The 24,845-nt window shown below is 41.8% G+C and overlaps 1 protein-coding gene across 1 annotated transcript in view; it reads left to right on the forward strand.

Annotated features, from left to right (window-relative positions):
• Positions 1 to 17,978, forward strand: part of LOC137563181 (probable ATP-dependent RNA helicase DDX60) — a 231,692-nt gene extending 213,714 nt beyond the window's left edge. Inside the window, exons 35-37 of the mRNA XM_068275363.1 lie at positions 6,549 to 6,700; positions 12,364 to 12,426; positions 17,026 to 17,978. Coding sequence (XP_068131464.1) covers positions 6,549 to 6,700; positions 12,364 to 12,426; positions 17,026 to 17,146 — 336 coding nt within the window. The 3' untranslated portion in view covers positions 17,147 to 17,978. The remainder of the gene's footprint in view (positions 1 to 6,548; positions 6,701 to 12,363; positions 12,427 to 17,025) is intronic.
• Positions 17,979 to 24,845: the final 6,867 nt, after the last annotated feature.

Below are 24,845 nucleotides of genomic sequence, written 5' to 3' on the forward strand. Positions count from 1 at the left end.
GTGAGCTAATCCATCGGCCCACCTCCCCTTCCCTACATACTAAATGCATCCCTTAGTCTAGACCTGCACTGTCGCTGAAGGGATTGTGTCCTTATCCCTCCTTCCTTGTACCTGTGTACAGCAGGGGTCTGTACTTAAAGTGGGCTTGTCAGCTCCTAACTGAAACTTGCATGAACAATTAGGCAGTGTTTTAGCAGTCTCCTAATGCCCTGCCCCTAAAGCTCTTACTTCTGAGGAGTTCATTGTTTGCCATGCCCAACATATCTTTGAATGTTTTCCAATCTGAGAATGGAGACCACATTTTGTCATGGGAACACTTTGAAACACAGATACTGGATGGACTCCAGCTTCTGTAGCAGATGAGGAGGAGAAGACATTGTAAATATGAATTTTTGACATGACCCTCCCCCACATATTACTGTGGACCTACCATTGCTCTGTAAAGAATACAAAGCAGAATGATATCATCAAGCCGGGACCCGACACTTAAGGCAGATCGCGATCGCCAGGGGGAATGTCAGGAAGGCGAGTCCCTGTCCTCTTCTTCCCCTCAGACCGCCGCTGCCAATAGTGACCACTACGATCGGCCAGCAATCGTAGTGATGACGTGATCAGGAGACAATCGTGACGGCTTCTGATCACTGAGGGGAGATGGCAGCTGTCATACGACAGCTTAATCTCCCCTCTTGGGTGCGCACAATCGCTTCGGGAGTGGAAATGGCAGGTGGCGTAAATCCTACACTGCATCAGGCAGCCACAAGTGCGACGTAGGATTTACGCTGCGCGGTCCCCAGAAGGTTAAGGAAAGGAAGACAGGAGTAAAATTTGGTAATAGGGAGGGATACAGTAAAAAAAATTTCAAAAACAGCCAGAACATCATTTAATTCGAGGAGTGCCATCATTTGGCTTCACCCCACAAATTTCTCTGCGGTCTTTTCATATGTACACCACAGGCTCAATTCACAAAAGGGTGCTATCTAAGTTAGCACGCCTAAAAGCTTTGGGCGTGCTAACTAGGGTGCTAAGCAGTTAGCACGTCCAAAGCTTTTATTGATCGCACGCAAAGTTTAGCGCTGCGCAGTGCGCGCGACACGTCGCACCGGGTGTGACTATAACGTTGAGAAACAGTGGGGGAAAGGCTGCGCATCCCTGAACACATGCTGCAATTGAATGGTTAATCGCACAGGCATACACCGCCTCTGCTAGACTGAAAAATGCATGCCCTGCATCCAAAACAAATGCTAACATTTATTACGCGAGGAGGAACTTTAGTTTCCAATATGGTTTGCATGCAAAGTATAATGTACTAGACACTTGCGCCACGGTGAGGCAAACCTCCGGGCAAGTGACCTAACCTAAATTTAAAACCTTGGGAGCAGCTAAGCAAAAAAAAGTGTAACTTACATTTTGTTGAACAGCGAGAAGAACTCCTTCTGAGTTTCCGGTTTGCATGATAAGTAGTAGCAGATTTGCATATGATTTGCAACTGAATTGAATGCGAAGTGTGCAGAAAGTCTATTTAGGTGCTGCACACATGAGCTGGTGGTCAATTCAGATGCATCCTTAGTGGTATGCGCTGGCGTTCTCCTCGCTGACTATAACGTTGCACCGGGTGCCCTTAAAACGTTGCACCGGGTGCGCCTGAAACGGATGCACCCAGTGCGACGTTATAGTCACACCCGGTGCAACGTTTCGTGCGCACCGCACAGTGCTAAACTTTGCACACGCAAACTTTTCGCATGCGTATTAGTGCGTACAAAGTCTCTTTAGGCATGCTAAGGGGCTTTTCACAGGCATGCTAACACTTAGTACCTTTTTGTGAATCAAGCACCACGTGTTTAAAATTCTACGCTGTATACAGACATGCAAGCAAGAATTATTTGCATCTCATTGACAAGTCTTCATTGTGCTTTGAGAAAGGGGACCCCTCCAGGCCCCAAAACAATTGTTAGCTAGCATTGTAGACGGACTTACAGAATAAAAAAATACTACATTCAACTGGTGTATTAACCTGCTTAGACCTGCCTCATTGACAAGTCGATTTGGTATCCTTATAACTCATTGAAATGCTTTATGCCTTCAGTGATTAAATGAATAGTATTTGTTCCATGTACGTTTGCATACTGTATGAGGCAATAGCTTATTCTATAAAGATATTCTAATAGGAGCTTTATTTGTAGGGGTGCCAACCAATGCATGCAGGCCTTAGAGTAATTTTTAGAGGCTGTTTTCTTTAGTTTGTAACACACATCTTCAGTTGTGCAGTCACTAACGGGATTTGAACCCGGGGACCCAGCGCTACAAGGCATGCACTATGCCACCATGCTGCCCAGTATGCGCAGGTAGTGCATGGTAATGCAACACAGTACATGGGTAATGTGAGTGTTAAAGGGGAACTGAAGAGAGAGGTATATGGAGGCTGTCATGTTTATTTCCTTTTAATCAATACCAGTTGCCTGGCAGCCCTGCAGGTCTATTTCTCTGCAGAAGTATCTGATGAAAACCAGAAACAAGCATGCAGCTAGTCTTGTCAGATCAGACTTATAAGTCTGAACCACTGAAACACCTGATCTGCTGCATGCTTGTTCAGGGGCTATGGCTAATAGTATTAGAGGCAGAGGATCAGCAGGGCTGCCAGGCAACTGGTGTTGTCTAAAAGGAAATAAACATGACAGCCTCCATATACCTCTCTCTTCAGTTCCCCTTTAAGGTATTTCCTATGTACCACAGGTTGCGCTATTGGTGTAATGTATGGCGTTATTATTGGTAATATAGCCATGAGCTGTCTGTCTTTGGCAATATTACTAGTGCAGCTTGATGTCCTTTGTGACAACAGTTGAAAATATGAATTAGTAGTTTGGTCCATGGAACTGTAGCCAACCTTCCTAGAGACGCCCACAAAAAGAAAATTTGCTCAAGAATGAGCAGAAGGACTATGAGGACAGTAGCCAAGAAGCCAATGACAACTTTACAAAAAGATGGAAGGTGCATTAATGTCTGAGCACATCATCTGTTTTCTACTTTTTGAGACACAGTTAGCTCAGTAGGAGGGCTTTTCAGTGTCTTTTAATCCCCTATACTCTCCTTGTGGTTTTGGGTCACTCCAAGCTGCGTGGTTATTGTGTTGTACTGGTCCAAACCCTATCCCATAGAGCCATGTTAATCTCTGCCATGCACTGATGAGGACCAAAAGTCCAAAACAGGCTGTCTGAATGTGGGGTTAATGTGGCTCTGTAAAATTTAAAGCTATAAGTGTGCTATATGCCAGCGGTTCTGGATGCTAGCCTAGCTTTCAGGGGCATAAAGAGACCATTTACATATTCAGTAGTGGTGCATTGTGGGTAACCACAGATGTTCATTTAAAGCGGAATTATTGTAAATTCCTTCTGTTTTAAGAAGGAAAACCAAACTAAGCATTGCTTTTTAGTAGGAGGGCTCTTCAGTCTCTTTTAGTCCCCTATACTCTCCTTGTGGTTATTTTGGTTAGCTCAATGGAAAAAGGCTCAATGGAAAAAGAAGGGCTCCATTGTTTAAAGACAATTAAAATCCTACTAAAATCACTGTTTATGGGAAATTTAAAGAGACTCTGTAACAATTTTTTCAGCCTTAGTTCTTCTATCCTATGAGTTCCTATGCCTGTTCTAATGTGCTGGGGCTTACTGCAGCTCTTCCTAATTACACTGTCTCTGTAATAAATCAATGTATCTTTCCTCTGTCCTGTTTGTCGGGCTAAGGCTTTGATTGTGTGGAATGTGCAGGGCTGCTTGTGATTGGTAGAAGCGATACACACCCTCTGCAGGCCCCCTGCATACTCACACACTATGCTTAGCTGAGCCTATTAGAAGCTGGTTAGTTTGTTTGTAAACATTGCCTAAAACTGTTAATTGCAAGCCAGGATTGCAGCAGAGAGTGGCAGAAACAGCACAGAGGGGCACAGGAGAAAATAAGGAATAGAATGGTATGCTTTTTAGTGTAAGAATATTAGAGTACAGATTCTCTTTAAAGCTGCAGCCTACTTGCCCAAATGTAAGTTGTCAACTATAATGATGTTGAATGTGGACTTTTCAGAAGAAAACATACCCACAGGCTGCAGGCCATCTGACAGCGCAGATGGGGTGCACAACAGGAGATGACACAGAGCAAAGAGGGAGATTAGAATAGAGTAGGGGGCTCAATGGGAAAAGCAACAAGCTGAAGACCTGGGCCTCAAACTGTCCTTCGGACTAGGGATGATCGGAAAGAGCAAATTCCGTTCCGCCGGAATTCGCGGATTCTGCCAGCGCTAAATTCCGTCGCCATGACATTTCCGCCAGAATTTTGCAGAATTCCGCATACTGGCGGAAAAATTAAAGTAATTGCAAATGAAACCAGGTAGGCCAGGAATCGAACCCAGGCCTACAGCTTGGAAGCCAGCTATCCTCACCATTATACCACCAACACTACACACTACAATGGTACATGCTGAAGCCAGCCTAGCATGTACCATTGTGATATGCCCAAGAGAAAAATTAGCTCTCTTTCGCTCTCTCTAGGACTTGATGCCATTGAACTGAATTTTCACCTTAAAACCATCAACTGATACCGACAGAATTTCACAGGCAATTTCGGAATTCCGCCGAATTGAAAAAGCAATTCCGTTCTGACCAAACGGAACGGAATAACCAATTTCCGCCCAAAATTGCGGAAAATACAATTCCGCGGAAAGCGGTGACCATCCCTATTAGAGAGAGAGAGAGAGGAATGAATCTACACGGCTATCTGGGGTTCTCTTCGGTCAACTGTTGAACACAAAAGGCAAGGCCATGCCTGGGTGGGCTTGAACCACCAACTTTCGGTTAACAGCCAAACGCGCTAACCGATTGTGCCACAGAGACTGTGTACCACAAAGACTGTGCATGCAGTTGCTGTTGAATGATTTTATGGGGATGTATGTGTGTCTTTTGGAGGGAGGAAGTAAGTCTGCTCCAAGAAGTTTCAGCATGTAGTGTTGGTGGTATAATGGTGTGGATAACTGCCTTCTAAGCAGTAGACCTGGGTTCGATTCCTGGTCAATGTATGTGAGCTGGCTTTTGACATGCTGAAATTCCCTAAGTAAGCTCATTTTTCTCTTGGGTATATCACAATGGTACATGCTAGGCTGGCTTCAGCATGTAGGATTGTAGTGTGTAGTGTTGGTGGTATAATGGTGAGGATAGCTGCCTTCCAAGCGGTAGGTCTGGGTTTGATTCCTGGCCAATGTATGTGAGTTGGCTTTTGACATCCTACAAATCCCTAAGCAAGCTCATTTTTCTCTTGGATATATCACAATGGTACATGCTAGGCTGGCTTCAGCATATAGTGTTGGTGGTGGTATAGAGGTGAGGAGAGCTGCCTTCCAAACACTAGACCTGGGTTCGATTCCTGGCCAATGTATGTGAGCTGGCTTTTCACATCCTAGAATTCCCTGGAAGACAAGAGGGAAGGAGGAGGGAAGGGAGGAGGAGGAGGGAAGGGAGGAGGAGGAGGAAGGTTTGTGTGGAAATTCTAAGTCTGGCGAGCAGAAATTCTTATTTTTAGGCAGAAATCAATTTGCTGGAAAAAAAAAATAGCATTCCGCGGAATTCCGCTATAGCGATTCCGTTCTTTCGCAACGGAACCGGAATCACCAAATTCCGTCCGGAATCGCGGAAATCTTAATTCCGCGGAATCCAGCGATCATCCCTACTTGGGACAAGTGCTGGAGTTACCGCCTATAACTTCTTGCTGATGATCCTGGCAAATAGTGGAAGGGTATCTGTAAGGTACTACAGTGTTTTTGTACAAAATAGATATATAAGGTAGGTAAAATGATCTGGTATAATAAACCTCTGGATATAATAAACTCAGTCCCCAGGTCCCAGCAAATGGATCTGCATAAATATTCAACGTATGACCAAATCTGATATAGTAATCCACTTTTTCTGGTCCCTTGGAGTTTACTATAAGGGGATTCTACTGTATGATATATTTTCTTTTCTCTAAAAATGTAATACTGTACAGAAATGTTTCAGTGTGGCATTTAAAGAGGAACTGCAGTGAAAATAACATAATGAAAAAAGTGCTTAACTTTTACAACTATGTATAAATGATTTAGTCAGTGTTTGCCTGTTGTACAATTTTTCCTCTCCCTAATTTGCATTGTGAAATTTATAACATGGCAACATCTTTACTGCTGGCAGTTGATGTCTGTGGAAGGAGTGCTGTTTTTATGGCAGTTGAAAACAGCTAGTATTTCCCACAATGCAACAAGGCTCCCACAGTGTGATGTGAGTACCTAAGTTATGACATCACACTGTGGGAAGGGTTTCACCACAATATCAGCCATACAGATCTCCCTGATGATCCGTTTGAGAAAAGGTATAGATTTCTCATGGTTCAAGCAAAGTTTGAACTTCATTCCAATCAGTAGTTGATACACCCTTGTATCAACTACTGATTGGAATGAAGTTCAAACTTTGCTTACAGTTCCTGTTTAATGCTTATGAAAATGTTCTAGACTAACTTAATTCTCTACATTTTTTTTTCAACAGATCACACTACAAAAAATTCACATTCCTCAAAAATATTTCCCAAAGTTTCACCTGGAAAAAGTGGATGCCTGTGGAAGGACCCTACACCTCAACTCCTATGCCCTCGATTTCTTCAAACATGGCTCAATAAAAGCAATTGTTACTGATAACGGGTATTCTTTATATATACTGTATTTATTTTGGTGGTTTATCAGACAGCTAACATAATTAAAACCTAATTGAAACCCACATTTTATTTGCCCATTTGTCCTGGTTATTACACCATTTAAATTATGTCCCTATCACAATGTAAGCGCAAATATTTTATTTGGAAATAAAGGTGCATTTTTTCAGTGTCGCATCCATCACTATTTACAAGCTTATAATTTAAAAAAAATAATAGTAATATACTCTCTTGACATGCATATTAAAAAAGTTCAGACCCTTAGGTAACTACCGTATTTTTCGGACTATAAGACGCACTTTTTCTCTCCCAAAAGTGGGGAGAAAAAGTTACTGCGTCTTATAGTCCGAATGTGGCAAGTCATTACTTATCCAGGTGCTGTGCGATCTGGAATTGCTGTGCAGCATCTAGCTTGCTTGTCCCCGGTAAGGCAGCAGCGGGATCTGGAATCCCCGTGTGGCATACTTGTCCCCCGGTAAAGGAAGCAGTGCATCCAGAATTGCTGTGCAGCATCTAGCTTGTCCCAGTAAGGCAGCAGCAGCAGCGCGATGTGGAATCCCCGTGTGGCATACGTGTCCCCCGGTAAAGGCAGCAGCGCATCCAGAATTCCTGTGCAGCATCTAGCTTGTCCCCATAATGCAGCAGCAGCGCGATGTGGACTCCCCGTGTGGCATACGTGTCCCCCGGTAAAGGCAGCAGCGCATCCAGAATTCCTGTGCGGCATCCAACTTGTCCCAGTAATGAGGCAGCAGCGTGATCCAAACTTTGCCAAACTCCCATTCTCGAGCGGCATAGCAGCAGCCGCTATGAGATTTACATTGCTGGTCGCCTCTTCTCATCGGGGTTATGTGTCTGCATTAGCCGCGTGACAGTGGTATCCGGGCAGCGTGGGACCCACTATCCTTGCTGTGTCCTCCAGAGGCCACCGTGTTTCCATGTATTGGCGTCCTCTCATGACCTGCGGCGCACGTGCGCCGGGGTCACAAGGTGAGCTGCGAGCATAGTGGGTGAAGATGTCCCGCGCTGCCCGGATACCACTGTCACGCGGCTAATGCAGACACATAACCCCGATGAGAAGAGGCGACCAGCAATGTAAATCTCATAGCGGCTGCTGCTATGCCGCTCGGGAATGGGAGTTTGGCAAAGTTTGGATCACGCTGCTGCCTCATTACTGGGACAAGTTGGATGCCGCACAGAAATTCCGGATGCGCTGCTGTCTTTACCGGGGGACACGTATGCCACACGGGGAGTCCACATCGCGCTGCTGCTGCATTATGGGGACAAGCTAGATGCTGCACAGGAATTCTGGATGCACTGCTTCCTTTACCGGGGGAAACGTATGCCACACGGGTATTCCAGATCACGCTGCTGCTGCTGCCTTACCGGGGACAAGCTAGATGCTGCACAGCAATTCCAGATCGCACAGCTGCTGCTGACTCACAGCAGGGACAAGCTAGATGTCACACTGGAACTCCGGAGAAGCTGCCACCCAGGCTGGATAGGTGAGATCTTAATGTAATTGTAGTGGTTAGTTATTGTAGCAAGGTAAGGGGGGAGGTGGAGCAGGGGTTTCTGTAGTGTACTGTAGCTGGGTGGGGGAGGGGGCATCAGGGGTTAGTGTAGTCTAGCTGGGGGTGGGGGCATCAGAGGCTAGTGAAGTGTAGTGTAGCTGGGGGCATCAGGGTTTAGTGAAGTGTAGCTGGGAGCATCAGGGCTTAGTAAAGTGTAGCTGGGAGTGGGGGCATCAGGGGTTAGTGTAGTGTAGCTGGGGGTGGGGGCATCAGGGGTTAGTGAAGTGTGGCTGGAGGTAGGTGCATCAGGGGTTAGTGAAGTGTAGTGTAGCTGGGGGTGGGGGCATCAGGGGTTAGTGAAGTGGAGGTGGGGGCATCAGGGGTTAGTGAAGTGTAGTGTAGCTGGGGGTGGGGGCATCAGGGGTTAGTGAAGTGGAGGTGGGGGCATCAGGGGTTAGTGAAGTGTAGTGTAGCTGGGGGTGGGGGCATCAGGGGTTAGTGAAGTGGAGTGCATTTGGTGGAGGCAGCAAAGGATAGCTGGGCAGTGTAACTTAGAGACATCTTGGAGGGAGGTTAAAATACCATAAGACACTCCTGGACCATGGACACACCTAGATTTAGTTTTTGTATGTTTTCCCTAGTTCTTGCCCTTTAAACCTAGGTGCGTCTTATAGTCCGGAGCGTCTTATAGTCCGAAAAATACGGTATTTATGATTTTCTTTTTTAATTGTAATTTTTGGGGTATTTTTTGGACAGTGTGATGTAAACAGTTAATTTTAAATGAAATTGCATGTGTAACAGGGACTTAGATTAGTGAATGGGAACTGCGTTCCTATTCATTGATCTCCGGGCTAACGGGCGGCGGCACGGGAGCATGCGTGATTGGCCACGGGAGCGTGCAGCTGCAGCAGCCTTTTAGATGTAGTAGCTATGTCCAAAAGGCTCCATTGGTTAATCTTACATTTGCTCCATATCTGTCTTGTTATATGCTGATGTCTGTTTCACTTTGTGTGTTCCCGCTCTTTTGATGCTATTTTCAAGATATGCTTCTGTAACAAATCACTATTTGATACAATAAATGTTTTAACTGCCCAGAGTCTTTCACACAGTCCAGAGCCACAATCTATTAACTATTGACTTTATTTAATCCATTCCCTGCACTCCCCAGTTTTATGGCTGTAATTCCTTTAAAGTGAGAGTTATGCTACGTTTAGACTATGTCTCAACTAGAGAGAAACTGTCACTTCTGAATGTAACCCTTCTTGCAGAAAAAGAAAAAAAGAAACACAGCTAGTTCTATGTAGAAATGGCACTGTACATACACATTTCATAATGTCACATGTAATTTCAGGTAATGCACTTTATTTAACATTAAATAATTACAATACAACCAAAACCAAGTGCCTCCACACAGATCTAGGAAAACATTTTCTCAATTTAGTGCTGCAAAAAAAAAAAAAAAAAAAAAAAAAAAAAAAAAAAAAGATTTAGCCTAAATTTTGCTTGTAATTGCCTTTACAAATATGCTACATTTAATTTTAGAGGCTGTATAAATACTAACTTAAGGTGCATACACACATCAGACTATAATCTTTGGAAAATGAAAGATCACAGACCAATCTTGACAAGATATATATATATATATACACTGTACAGCGCTGCGTAATATGTTGGCGCTATATAAATACTAAATAATAATAATAATCTTACCACCCTTCATGTAGTATGAGAGCCATCTGTGTGTGCAGCATCTTGCAGACACAAAAGATCAGTTTCTGCAAAAGATCTGTTCTTGCCAAAAATCCATTCCTGCAAATTGCAATGATAGTCTATGAGATCTGCAGATCATCATACACACATGATTTAACTGACATTCATCTGCAGATCAAGCAATCATCCGCAGATCTGAAACTCCATCCTGGTGGATCTGATCTGCAGATGAATGTCAGTTAAATCATGTGTGTATGATGATCTGCAGATCTCATAGACTATCATTGCAATTTAACAATCAACCCAATGTAAAAGTGCGCTCAACCCACTATTATCACAGTTATAACAACAATATATTTAATGACTCAGTCCGTAAAAACACGTGTCCATGGATCGCAGAATCTATCACCAAGCATGTAGTGTATAGTCCAATATCTCCACGTGATCCTGCGCTCTCATGTATCACTTCCTCTTCTCGTATAAATACCACTCCTTATCACTTGCTGTCCAAACTATAAGACAGCAATCTCACATATGTTTATCCCAGGTAATATCCACAGCGTGTCATCAATCCAGATCACTTGTAGACAGATCTCACAGCTTCATGCCTTAGGCTACACCTAGCAACTGAAGGGACTTGACATAGTGTAAAACCGTATTGTTTATTTAAAAGGTTAAAAGTAGTGCACTCACATTTCTTCAGTAAAAAACACGCATATCAGAAAGATAATCCAGCATGCCGACTTGCCCACGCCTGTAGCTCCGCTCCGCATATCAGAAAGGCGTCTTTCTGATATGCGTGTTTTTTACTGAAGAAATGTGAGTGCACTACTTTTAACCTTTTAAATAAACAATACGGTTTTACACTATGTCAAGTCCCTTCAGTTGCTAGGTGTAGCCTAAGGCATGAAGCTATGAGATCTGTCTACAAGTGATCTGGATTGATGACACGCTGTGGATATTACCTGGGATAAACATATGTGAGATTGCTGTCTTATAGTTTGGACAGCAAGTGATAAGGAGTGGTATTTATACGAAAAGAGGAAGTGATACATGAGAGCGCAGGATCACGTGGAGATATCATTGCAATTTGCAGGAATGGATTTTTGGCAGGAACAGATCTTTTGCAGCTACAGATCTTTTGAGTGTGTGCAGCATGTTTGTGTGCATCTTGCAAAGAGTTTTTTCTGATGGGGAGTTCAGCTCCATAGAAAAGACTGTGTAGAGTATGGCTCTCATACTACATGAAGGGTGGTAAGATTGGTCTGTGATCTTTCATTTCCAAAGACTATAGTCTGATGTGTGTATGCACCTCTAGACCAAGCAATAAGCAACTTTGTGGGCTTCATCAAAGCAATACAAGGGGCTCGATACACTAAAGCGTGCTAACACTTAGCATGACAGTGATAAGCCGATTTGCACGTGATATCATGTGCTAAGTATCATTATCACGTGAAATCACTGCAGATCACGCGAACAGATTGTAGATCATGAATTATTACTGTATACAGTGCATAAAGCAACGCGCGTTAAACTTTGCGCACAATGTATTACATTAACTCACAAACTATGTTCTGATTGCGCGAAGCACCGTAGTTTTCAATGGCATTCCGCACTTAGCGCGTGAAGTGTAACGCCATTCGCGCGATAAAACGTAACATGTAAATGGTGGAAACTGTTCACGTGCACAATGGGCTCGATTCACTAAAGCATGATAACTCAGTTAGTGCATACGCGCGTGTAAAGCATTGTGTGCGTGAACAGTTTCCACCATTCGCATGTTACGTTTTATCGCGCTAACGGCGTTGCGCTTCACTCCCTAAGTGCGGAATGCCATTGAAAACTACGATGCTTTGCACGATCAGAAGATAGAGTTTGGTAATGAAATCAGCAATGCTTACATTAACATGTGTGTTAATGTAATATGGCGCGCACAAAGTTTAACGCGCGTTGCTTTCTGTATTGTATACAGTAATAATTCATGATCTACATTCAGTTCACGTGATCTGCAGTGATTTCACGTGATATGATACTTAGCACATGATAAAGATTCTTAGCACGTGATAAAGATACTTAGCTCGTGCAAAGCCTTTACACACGCATTTGCATGCGCAAAGCCTTTACACGCGATTACTGAGTTATCAAGCTTTAGTGAATCAAGCCCAAGGGGCTTGATTCTCTAAATGGTGTTAACTGTTAGCATGGGCTAAAAGTCCGCGTTATAGCGCAAATGTCCACGATTGCGAGACTTGGCGCGCACAAAATTGCGTGAGCGGCACTTCGCATGTTAACTGCTTAGCACACCGGTGCTAACAGTTCACACCGTTTAGAGAATCAAGCCCAAGTTGTCAAAGCATCGCATTCCATTCCATAGTAATGACTGAATGCTTCATTCAATGCATTTTTATACATTTTGATAATATTTCCACAGGTTTAACGAAGGAGACGCCTATTATAAACTAAAGGACTTTTATCTTACGATTTCAGCAATCAGGTAATGCAATTCTTAAGCAAGGCCTATGTTAAATATTGAAAATCCTTTGTGAGTGTATCATTGTGCTCTGTAGACAAACACCAAAGCATTAAAATCAGTAGAAGCCTTCAAAAATATAAAGAGTGGGTAAGAGATAATGGAAATATTTCACCTCCTGTATCTGTTGAGCCCCAGTGCTCAAGCTGTGTGCCAAACCCTAAATATGACTGACCTGGATGTGCAAAGGCTTAGGTTACAAAATATAAAGCACAGACTTTACACAAATAGTTTTGAGAATATTACTAAATCTGCAAAGTCAGATTGAATTGTATGAAAAAAAAAAAAGAATTAACAGTTCCTTGTGATAGATTAAAAAGGTCCATATAGTGAGTCGTATAGGATATGATCTTTTATGAATATGGATAGTGGGAGTAACCGCTGCAACCCCACAAATACGCCAAAACTCCACACGTTGTCTCCGGAGCTTCTTTTAATAAAGGACGTATTCAAAAATCTGCAAACAACACGTAGCTGATGTTTTGGGAGGAAGACTAGTTTGTCCAAAACATGTCGACTATTTGTTGCTGTTTGCAGATTTTTGGATAAGTCCTTTAAAAAAAGAAGCTCCAGAGACAACATGCAGATCATTCTCTCTTCATGCAATTGATGAATATGATCTATTAATTTAACAACTTCTTATTAACAAAGTTGTATTCTTAACCACTTACGCACCAGTGGTCTCTGCCCCCTTAAAGAGAATCTGTATTCACAAAATGAAGTATAAACAAACATCCCTGCCTGTTTGGGGTCATCTCCTAGCCCCCTCTGTAATATTTTCACTGCTCTCAGCTTAATAAAGAGGGTAAAAAAAACAGTTTTATAAACTGTTTTGTAAACAGAAAAGATGGCCACCAAAACAGGAAGTACATCAGCAGAGCAGTGAACAGTGAGTACACAGAGAACTCAGCGAGTTACACATTGAATTCAGTCTCCAGAGGTTATGTGCAAGTTTTGAAAGAGCTCTGTGTCAATGAAGCATGACAAGCTGTGTCTGCTCTGCACTCGTATCAGCCTGACAGGCAGCTTCCTCCTCAGCCAGCTATTCTTTGTTCAGTTTATCAGTCTGTGTCTATCAACCTCACAGATAGCAGACAAGCTGACAGTGAGAGCAGGGAAGTTGTCTGTGAGGAATACAACATCACAGGACCACTGGAGGGGCTTGGAAGGGGTTAACTTGTTCACATTACTGAAGAGTTGGCAGCCTTCCAGACACAGCCGACAAATCCGACAGGGGAAAGATGAGCTGATTTATTACAGAGACGGTGCAAGTAGAAAGTGCTGCAGTAAGCCAGGGCACAATGGAGCAGCCTTAGGAACTTGTAGGATAGGAGAAATAATGCTAAAATTTTTGTTACAGAGTCTCTTTAAGGACCAGAAACCGCTGCATAAACGACAAATCGCTGCACATACCCGCCACTACCACAGTCAACCCAGAGCCTCAGGCCACCTACTCTGCCATCTCTATGATGGCAGAGATCTGTGATCCGGTCAGGAGCCGCTTTCATTGGCTCCTGACCGCGTGATCAATGTAAGCCAATGAGAGTTGCTTACACCAATGAAAATCGGCTCCTTACCGGCTCATAGGGCTCTGCCACCGTAGAGATGACAGGGCGAGTGAGCTGCGGCGGGGAGACGACGAGATCGGCGAGAACATGCAGCGATCGTGAGATGAACCAATTTTTCACCTGGTTTGCTAATATTTACATTTTCTCTATTTTATTTTGCATTTGAAATATAAGTATTAACTTGGACTTCCAAGGAGAATGCGTTTGTGTAACAATACGTAATTACTCTGTTGAATAATAAATACAATTCCCCACATACCTAATAATTGTAGAAGGAAAACTTAACAGGATTATATAGAATGGAGACTTTTTAGGGGAAGAACGTCTTGAACATAAATATTAATATAGAAAAACCTTCAGAGTATATGAAATGTATTCATAAGTAAACAGGGAAATCTTTTCTTTTTTTTTTTTACTTATTCTATGAATACATTTTAAGATTTTCACATTTGTTATTTGTCCTACAAATAAAAATGTTATGTTTTATATACTCTACAAAGGTTTTTGTGGATTAAAGAAGAACTGTAGTGAGAGGTATATGGAGGCTGCCATATTTATTTCCATTTAAGCAATACCAGTTGCCTGGCTATCCTGCTATTCCTCTGCCTCTAATACTTTCAGCTATAGCCCCTGATCAAGCATGCAGCAGATCAGGTGTTTCTGACAAATTTGACAGATATGACAAGATTAGCTGCATGCTTGTTTTTGGTGTGATTCAGACATGTCTTCAGCCAAATAGACCAGCAGGGCTGCCAGGGAACTGGTATTGCTTAAAAGGAAATAAATATGGCAGCCTCCATATACCTCTCACTACAGTTCTCCTTTAATATTTATAAAGTTGTGCAAGCTTTTCTTATAGAGTGGGAGCAGCCTAAAGGATGGGTACATCCACTGCAGTTGAGAAAACGCAGCCAAGAAGAAATTATTTTTAGACACTGATGGTCCAATTTTGAGGATAACATTTTTCTCCAATCAGTTCAGACTTTTGCAAATATTTAAAATTGTAACCTTGGTCTTATCTGCAAACAGTAACATGCATAGCTCAGCACTACCAGCACAGTGAGCACTGTGTGAGCACCAGGTAATAATTTAGCGTAGGCGTTGCTTCTCTAGAGTTGTAATGCTTTCTGCACTTTAAATTACACGTTGGAAGAAGGAGAAATCACTGTGCAGTCAGTACTTAGTAATAAGGACTAAACTGTAACCTTTTTTTTTTCTTTAAAGGAAAACTGAAGTGAAAATAAGAACGTATGAGATAATGAATTGTATGTTTAGTACAGCCAAGAAATAGCGAGCACTGTAATAACAGCGCAGGAGGTTTGAGCGCAGCCAGCACCACCATAGACCATAATAAGAATTAGGGCTATAGCGGCGCACACTGAGTAACGTTGGTACTGTCAGAAGATGGAGCTGAAGTTACTTTAAAAAAACAATGTAATTCGGATTCCAGCAATAGCTGGAAGTCAAATTATTTCATTCCCCCACTATCCACGTGAACCTGGAAGGGGAATAGTAATTAACAAGTTCTCTCGTATGCAGCGATAGAACATTAGTAGCACAGAAACCAGTCTCATATTGTTTCCAGTACAGGAAGAGTTAAAAGAAACTTCATTTGCTATGTATGCAAAAGGGCTTCTCTGTGCTCTCCGACCAGTTTAATCAGCTACAGTACTGTTTTCTGAAGCACTTATACTCAAAGAAACAGTGACAGACAGCTTCAGATAAGATTCTTACTGCAGAGAAGTTTAAAGGGTCATTAGCCCTGCTCTGTTTCATACTTTAAAATACAGTGTGGTTTGTACATTGCAAATATGACAGAATGATGCAACACTGTGAAAAAAAAGCTATATACATGAAAATAAAAACATGAGACTCTTTTCTGTGCTACTAATATTCTATTATCTGTACTACACATACAATTCATTATATCATAGTTTTTTTTTCCCACTTCAGTGTCACTTTAAGAAGCAAAGCAGCAAGTATGCAAAAATGAAATCGAAAGAATTTAGACATTAAATTACCTGCTGCTTGCATAACTCTGCAAAGAAAAAGTAAAAGAAAAAAAATTAAAAAGATATGTACATTTTTATAGCCCGACAAAACATCTAAAACTCACAGTTCAACTAATGGTGCCAATACACAAAACAATAAAAACGTTCCATTTTCCTGTTTATTCGATCTAAATGATCAAATCAAATGAAAGTTGAAAATATTTTATTTTTTTCGATCAAGAAATTCAAACGATTATCCCATTTTTTAGAGAAAAATCTGATCGGACATGCTGGAAAAATCTTTATGTTCGATCTAACGGAATAATCAAACGAAATTATCTAATCAAAATTTTTTTTAAAATTGCACCATGTATGGCCACCTTAAAGAGAATCTGTACTCTAAAATTCTTACAATAAAAAGCATACCATTCTATTCCTTATGTTCTCCTGGGCCCCTCTGTGCTGTTTCTGCCACTCTCTGCTGCAATCCTGGCTTGTAATTAACAGTTTTAGGCAGTGTTTACAAACAAACTAACCAGCTTGTGATAGGCTTACATAAGCAGAGTGTGTGAGTCATGCAGAGCCTGCAGAAGGTGTGTATCGCTTCTATCCAATCACAAGCAGCCCTGCACATTCCACACATTCAAGCCTTAGCCCTACAGAGCCGACAGAAGGAACCAGATTAGATAATATAACAGAGATAACACAGCCACTGTGCAATTAGGAAAGACTGCAGTAAGCCAGAGCACATTAGAACAGGCAAAGGGACTTAAAGGATAGAAGAACTAAGGCTGAAAATTTTGTTACAGAGTCTCTTTAACAGTGGCGTGGCTCTCAACTTTGGGCTTGGGTAGATGCACTTCTAAGGGTAAGGAGGGGAAAGAAAGTTCCCTGGTCACCATACCAATTTTTTCCTCAAGTTGTGACATTACAATTTAGATAGCATAAAGATTTTGGATATTTTGTAACTGCTGTTTTATTTGTAAACTTTCCTTTCTTTCCAGTGTCTCCATCACAGAAATGTGTGAAAATGATTTGGATCCAGTTGCAATGGCTTTTGGTCAACTCAAAGAAAAGTTCTCTCGCAAACTGCAGCTTGTGAACTATACAAAAGTTTTTGTGTAAGCCGATTTACAAGAGCAAGGACCATACTTTTGTTCTTAGTAGCAAATACATTCCAGTTCAATCGTAGTTCTGAAATGGCCTTTCAGCAGCAAATCTATTTTTGGCCATGCCAAGTACAATCCACCCCTTGCATCCTCACTGAACTAAGTGGAAAGGGACAGGGGCGTAGCAATAGGGGTTGCAGAGGTTGTGACTGCATCAGGGCCCTTGGGCCAGAGGGGCTCCGAAGAGCCCTTCCTCAACCACAGTATTAGCTCTCTATTGGTCCTGCGCTCATAATAATCACTTCTATAGATACTTTGAATAGTGGTAGTCATTAAACTGTTCCCCATCCCCTTCTTGCACCTCTGACACTGTAGTTGCCATTGGCAGGTTTTGGTGCGCCATATCAATTATTATGTATAGAGTGCTTGGGGGGCCCCATTGTAAAACTTGCATCGGGGCCCACAGCTCCTTAGCTACGCCACTGGAAAGGGATAAAGGCCCCCCATTACTTCTCTGGTCAGAGAAGTAACCAATTAAGTCCCGCTGCACCAAATGGTAGGGTGAAGTAGAAAATCTTTTATTTCTTTAATCCATTATCAGAGTTACAGATAAAAGCTGTTACTTGTTCAGTTACTTCTCTGAAGTTTGGCATCTGATTTCCCTGCTCTCATCTGTGCAATCCACGTGAGTGTAGCAGTCTCCCATCTCTTCTCACTTCTCTGGTCATCTTCTGAAAATACACTGCAAGAAAGAAGACATAAAATGAAGTCAAGGTTTTAATTTACATTTTAAAGAGATTCTAAATTACATTTTAAAGAATTTTTTTCATTAAACAAGAATAAGTGATGCCGTCTGTTTATCTTTTTTTATTTTTAAGTATAAGTGAATAAATCTTTAGACACTCTTTAAAGTTATTGTGTGCTTTACATGCAGGAAATATAACCATTTTTCCTTTTTCCCAAGCCAGTAGCACTACAAGTCATTTCAATGCATAATTAGATTCTTAAGGGCTATTTTGCATGGGTGGCTGAACTTCTCGTTCTCTGGGCAGTTTTGCCTCATGACCGCCGGCCAAAAGCAGCATTCGGCTGCAGTTACATGCAGCTGAATGACGGCATTTGGTAAATCCATGCGTATCACATTTGACACGTGGCATAAACTGTTGGAAAAAAATTATCTTGTCGCATCTATGGACAGCAACCACCATGCTCAGATGCAACTCTATAGAAGGGCCACCTGTCTACCACCTGTACTGTGCCCTAGCAAGCACCTGGCCAGTGAATGGGAACAGCTGAAAGGTGGAGAATTCACCACCTTCAACGTCTATGAAAAAGCAGCCTAAATGTAACATGAGTAGAAGGCTCACAGATATTGCATTTCTAGAACTATCAAAGTATGATTTTTTTTTTGTAGAGCCCCTTTAGGAGAGAAGAGGAACTCGCTTCTGGTACACAGTGGTAGTAAGGAAAAATGTAAATCCTGCTAATAAAACCCTTGCTGATAATGGTCCACAGCATCCCAGAAAAGAGGAGTCAGATTGCAGAGCACACCATCTTTCAGAGGGAATGCTATTGTAGCATGATTCAGAGTGGCAGAGTCTATCACTAGTTTCCGCCTTTACAGTTGCATGAAAGCTGCACAAAAGAAGGAGTGTATGAGAGACAACCTCTCTTGCTCTCTCTCTGCAGTGCATGGCTTGTTCAGATTCTTCAGAAGAGCATGTAATTGGCTGGCAGCCATTGCATAGCAACAGATGAACAGTGCACGCTATGGGCAGATCACAGGTAGACTGGGTGGATCAGGTTTCCACAGGCTGCAGAGTGAAGTTCATTGAGCAGATAAGATTAAGGTCAGGGCCAACAGAATCACATGAGTTTTCCACTATGTTCTCTGGGGAAAACCCATGCGATTCTGCTAAGTGTGACCCTGGCATTAGAGAAAGGATAGGATATGTATGAGATGTGAAATAGGGGGAAGAGTGTTTTTTTTTCTCTCCATTTAACAACTCATACATGTCAAAACCTTTCTTTAATAGGCTATGGGCATTATATAATGCATGTGTTGTAGTGTGTGTAAACTGCATTGGACTCTGCGTGCTTTATAATATACACGTTAATTCAAAGCCTGCATGCAGATAGCTAGAATAGAGTGTTCTCTTTTAAAATACCTTTTCAGCACTTGGTAATTGAGAAGACACTAAAACATACAGTAGGTGAACAACATATCAAATTGTTTTGAGTATTTTCTTGCTTCCTGGCGGTGTACATTTTATTTTATTTACAAGGTGTGAAAATATCACCTTGGAGAAAATCCAGAAGAAAAAGTTATTTAACCTCCTTGCCGGTTATCCCGAGCTCAGCTCGGGGTAACCTGCGTAAGAGGATTTCTCAGGCCCCACTGGGCCGATTGTCACAATTTTTTTTTTCCTGCACGCAGCTAGCACTTTGCTAGCTGCGTGCAGTTTCCGATCGCCGCCACTCGCCGCCGATTCGCCGCTACCTGCCGCGCCGCCCCCTCCAGACCCCTTGCGCAGCCTGGCCAATCAGTGGCAGGCAGCGCTGAGGGGTGGATTGGGATTCCCTCTGACGTCCCGACGTCCATGACGTCGGTGACGTCATCCCGCCCGGTCGCCATGGCGACCGGGGAAGCCCAGGAGGAAGTCCCATTCTGAACGGGATTTCCTGCTTACTCTGATCGCCGAAGGAGATCAGAGTGGATAGGGGGATGCCGCTTGTCAGCGGCTATCATGTAGCGGGCTGACAATAAAAATAAAAAGTGCTGCGCGGCCCCCTTGCCGCCAGAATTGTAACGGCAAGGGGGTTAAATAGGGGCCATAGTGCAAATGGATCCTAAGGCCTCGCTCACATTGGGTGCATTCAGAAATGTCTCTGCCCCATTAAGGACCAGAGACCACTGGTACAAGAAACGGCGGAATAGTGACGTATACTGACAAATCACCGCACATACCCACCGCAATCACCGCCGCACGTTGGGAACCTGGGCCACCCACTCTGCCATCTCTATGACGGCAGAGTTCCTGTGAGCTGGTCAGGAGTCGCTTTCATTGGCTACTGACCCTGTCTTTCAATGTAAGTCAATTGGATGGAGTTGCTTACATTAAAAGACAGGGAAAGGAGCCAACCAAATCAGTTACTGACCCGCTCACAGGGCTCTGCCGTCATAGTGACAGGCAGAGCAAGTGAGCTGCGGCGGGAGATGGCGGGGAATTCATAGGCGAGATTGGCGGGAGCTATGGAAGTGGCAAGAACGCGCGGCGTATTGAAATCTACGCCCTGGCAGGTAGGTAGCCATCAAAACAGGGCGTAGATTTCAATTAGCAAGGTCCTTAAGTAGTTAAGTGCATGATAAACGCTTACGTTGATGCAAGTTTCAGTGCGCTACTTTTTAAGCAGACCCATGCGTTTTACGTGTGCTTGAAAGCGTTTTTGTTAAGCATGCGTTTTGCTTATTTGATGTAGCAGTTGTCAAAGATTAGTTTTCATTTGAATTTGCAACAGAAATGCATGCAACACCACATTTCTCAAATGGACAGTAACGCAGCGCATAGATGTGAACAGGGTATATTAGAATCAAAGGACAAAGCGCACAGCACAATGCTCTGTGAAAAGCGTACAGCAACCTCCCTAGTGTGAACGAGGCCTGATACATTTTTTTCACACACTACCTGCAGGCAAGACAACACCTCTGCATTCTATGCGTATAGCTTTCTCGGATTTACAAAAGATCTGCTGGGGGATTACTGTATATACAGAATATAGTAGTACTGTATAATTCTGATTTATATGAATAAAAGCAGAAATGAAAGAATATCAAATTTATTTTATTGTCCAAGTTTAAAACTCATGGGGAACTGGTCTTAGAGCTGACAATAGTTGCATGGGTTCACACTCAAATGATCATATATCACAGAAAAAAAAATGTAATACGCTGTAACTGAGATTAAAACTAAGTGGCGAGTTGTTCAGTTAATTGTCACACTAATGAAACAGCATGACTTATCTGTTAAATATCTATCTACACACACATACCTGCATTGGAAGCATGAATGTGCTGCAGAGTATGCATTGGAATGGAATCCATGACATTAAACCCTTGAGTCCTCACATCTCCACTGCAGTTCAAACTCACTGCAACAGCTCCATGACTCATTGTAATATGACCTTAGTGAAAACCACCCATTAATTGCGAAGGTAAGCATGAAAAACTAACAAGGTCTTTACCCTCTGTACCCTTAGGAGGCAAGCAAACTAGAATTTTTTGGAGAAATTTGTACTCCATGTCCTCTTGTGTTAGGGTCCTTTTACACTCAATGCGTTGGTGCATTTTTTTCCTTTTCTCCATAGCAATGCATTGTGAAAAAGCTTTCAATGAAAGCGGGTATATTGGGAACTGAGCCATAGGGAAACACGGACATTACTTTGAAAATCAGTTGTCCTTCAGCTACTGTATAACTTAGAGCAACTAAGTATGTGTAAAAGGACCCTTAGCATCAACTTAGCTTGGTTTTCCACAGATTTGAATGCATGTAGTAGCAGGTGTACATAGTCATCAAGTGAAAGGAACATGGATTCAGTATTTAATAACTTTTTCTTGTCTTGTAAGTGATGTACAATATTTCCTCATTGTTTGATGCATGCGCCAGAGGAAAATAAAGTCACTATTGCATCTGGAATCCTTGCAGTGTCCTCACATGCATGTTATTTCTTGGCCAATGAAAGCTGGTGACCATTTTCTCACATCACTGCTGGGCTGTTCAAAGTGCACCTAAAGTGAGAGGGATATAGTGGGGGTCATATTTACTTTTAAACAATACCAGTTGCCTGGTTGTCCTGCTGATTTCTCTGGCTGTAGTAGCGTCTAAATGACACAACTGAAACCAGCATGCAGCAAATCTAAATCACTTAATTAGGAATACCCAATGTGCATGCTTGTTCAGGGTATATGGCTGACAGTATTAGGCCCCATTCACACCTAAAAGCGCAAAACGTTTTGCGGGAGTGATCTTTTCAGGATTAACACAGAAAAAAAAAAATCACTGGACACTGCAGCGTTTTGGAAGCGATGGCGATTAGTGGTGCTATGCATGCTAATCGCGATCGCTAATTGCCAGCAAAACGTTGCATGTTCCTCATTTGCGGTTAACGCTAACCGCAAACGCGGCAGTGAGAACACTGCCATAGGCTTACATGGACTAGCGGTTTTTAGAAACCGCTAGCATTTTGCACTGAGCAGGAAGCGCGATTCCCACTCAAGTGTGAATGGGGCCTATGGGGAGAGACCATATCAGCAGGACAGCCAGGCAACTTGCACTGTTTAATAGAGTCTAATAGAGCAGATTTATTTTAAGCAAATAAAGTAAAACAGTAAGTTAATTGCAGTCACAGTGCTCCTGAAGTGTAAAAAGATTAAAAAAAAAACCACTTACTTCAATCTGGGTGAGGAAACACTGCTAATAGCTGAAAAGTTTAAAATGTTCATTTGTTAAAAATATATATATTTTATTGGTAATTTTCCATTTTATCACATAACATAAGGAGCCAATCACCCAATTTGGAAAATATAGTAGATTTAAAATTAATATAGATAAAAGTGACCTTATGTCTTTCATCTTCCTCAACCCTACCCCTAATCATGAAAGATTCCCCTATTAAAATCAAACAACGAGTAAAACACATAGGAATCACAACTAACCAGACATCCTTGTGCGCTTTTCGATCTCAACTATACTCCCCTAATTCATGACATTAAAAGGTTATTAGAAAGATGGGAATCTCTGGCACTGAATCTTATAGGCAGAGCCGCTGTGATTAAATCTGTATGCTTTGGAAAACTTTTATACCCACTGCAAACAATCCCATTACTTCAAAAACATAAGGACATTACAATATTAGATAGAGCTTTCAACAATTTTTTATGGAAAAGCCGTAGAATAAGAATTGCATATGCGAAATTGAGAATGCCCAAGGATTGGGGTGGCTTGGATTGCCCAACATAAGATCTTACAATTTAGCTTGCCTATTCAGACATATTAGAGATTGGGAGAGACAAATCAATATTCATTCCAATTATAGCCTAGAAAAAGCATTCATAGAATCTTGGTCACCAATGGCAATTTTACATACTCCATATAGAAATTTACCTAATAGACTCAAACAAATCAGAATGGTTATAGACACATGGGCTGCATGGAAACAATTACGGTATATAAATGTCATGAACAGCCATATCAATTAACAACATATATGCCATTATGGGGTCATCCGGCGTTCCCACTCAGCATTACTTATGAAGGCTTTATGACGTGGGAAGACAAAGGAATAACAAAACTAGGGCACATTTGGTCACTCCGCAATAGAAGATGGTTTACACTTTACGAACTAAGATCATTATATAACATTCCTAAAATCTAATTTCTTATATTACGCACAACTCAAATTCTATATATCAAACATACTGGACAAAGTGGAAGATGCCATGAATGCAAATTCTTTTGATACATTTCGAAATCCGCAAATGCCAAAAATGTCATTATCAGATATCCAAATGAGGTTAACAAATATTACTGTAGAAAAGCTAGCTCAGCATAATTTAAAATTATGGGCTAAAGACATCCCAGATGATGGACTAAGCACCAAAATGATAGAAGGGAATAAACTCTTACGCTCGCTGATTATTGACGAGATGTGGAGAGAATCTCATCTTAAAATTATACATAGAGCAAAATATGCTTTTAACATTAAATACAAAGAAAAGCCACCAGGCTATCAACCACGATGCCCTAAATGTTTGATAGAAAATGCAAACAGGTTTCATTGCTTATGGGAATGTTCACATATAACTGGTTTTTGGGGAAAAGTTCAGAGATATAGACACTTGTTATGCAAATATACAATTGCTTTGTCCCCACAACTCTGCTTATTTAACTTTTGCACTCAACAGGATTGTACAAATTCTGGGGAAAATAAAGGGAAATCAAATATACCTACTCTAGCTCACATCATCATAATAGCTGCCCGTAGTCCTCTATAACAAATGGCTATACTCAAGTATCCCGTCAGTATGGGATGTAAAACAGGAATTACTTCACATGATGTACTTAGATAAACTAGAAACACAGCAAGATTTGGAAAAAAATGTCCAAAAACTTCTTCAAATTCTGGAAAATTTTTATTTCATACTCCTTCTCGACAGCTGAAATTCAAATCTTCATGACTCCATTTAAATACACCACATGGTATGCTGAAAGAGTTGTCAACTAGCCTTGGTAAATTACAAATTCAACACGGTCAGTAATATGGAGGCTTTTTTTCTTACAAGCTGTAATGATGTAAACCAAAATAGTTGAAAATTGATGTTGTATATTTTTTCTTGTATAGATGTACCTTTATTATGATAATTTTGGAGACAGTGACAGTGGGTGGGGGGAGGGCGGGAAAGATGTAGGGGATAAAAGTTCTGACTTCTGTCTTGGAGAGTCCTTTTACATCAGGACTATTTTGTGTGATATCTTTTGATACAACTATACCTGTGAATATTATTGCTTTTGGGCTCCTAAGGGAGAAATGTTAAAACCAAAAACCCAATAAAACGTTTAACAAAAAAAACAAACACATAAGGATCCAATACAGTTGCGGGCAGAAAGTGTATTAGTCAGGTTTAACAATGGTTTTAGTTCAGAACTTGCCAGTGTTAA

This window comes from Hyperolius riggenbachi, chromosome 1 (assembly GCF_040937935.1).
Source record: "Hyperolius riggenbachi isolate aHypRig1 chromosome 1, aHypRig1.pri, whole genome shotgun sequence".
Lineage (NCBI taxonomy): Eukaryota > Metazoa > Chordata > Amphibia > Anura > Hyperoliidae > Hyperolius > Hyperolius riggenbachi.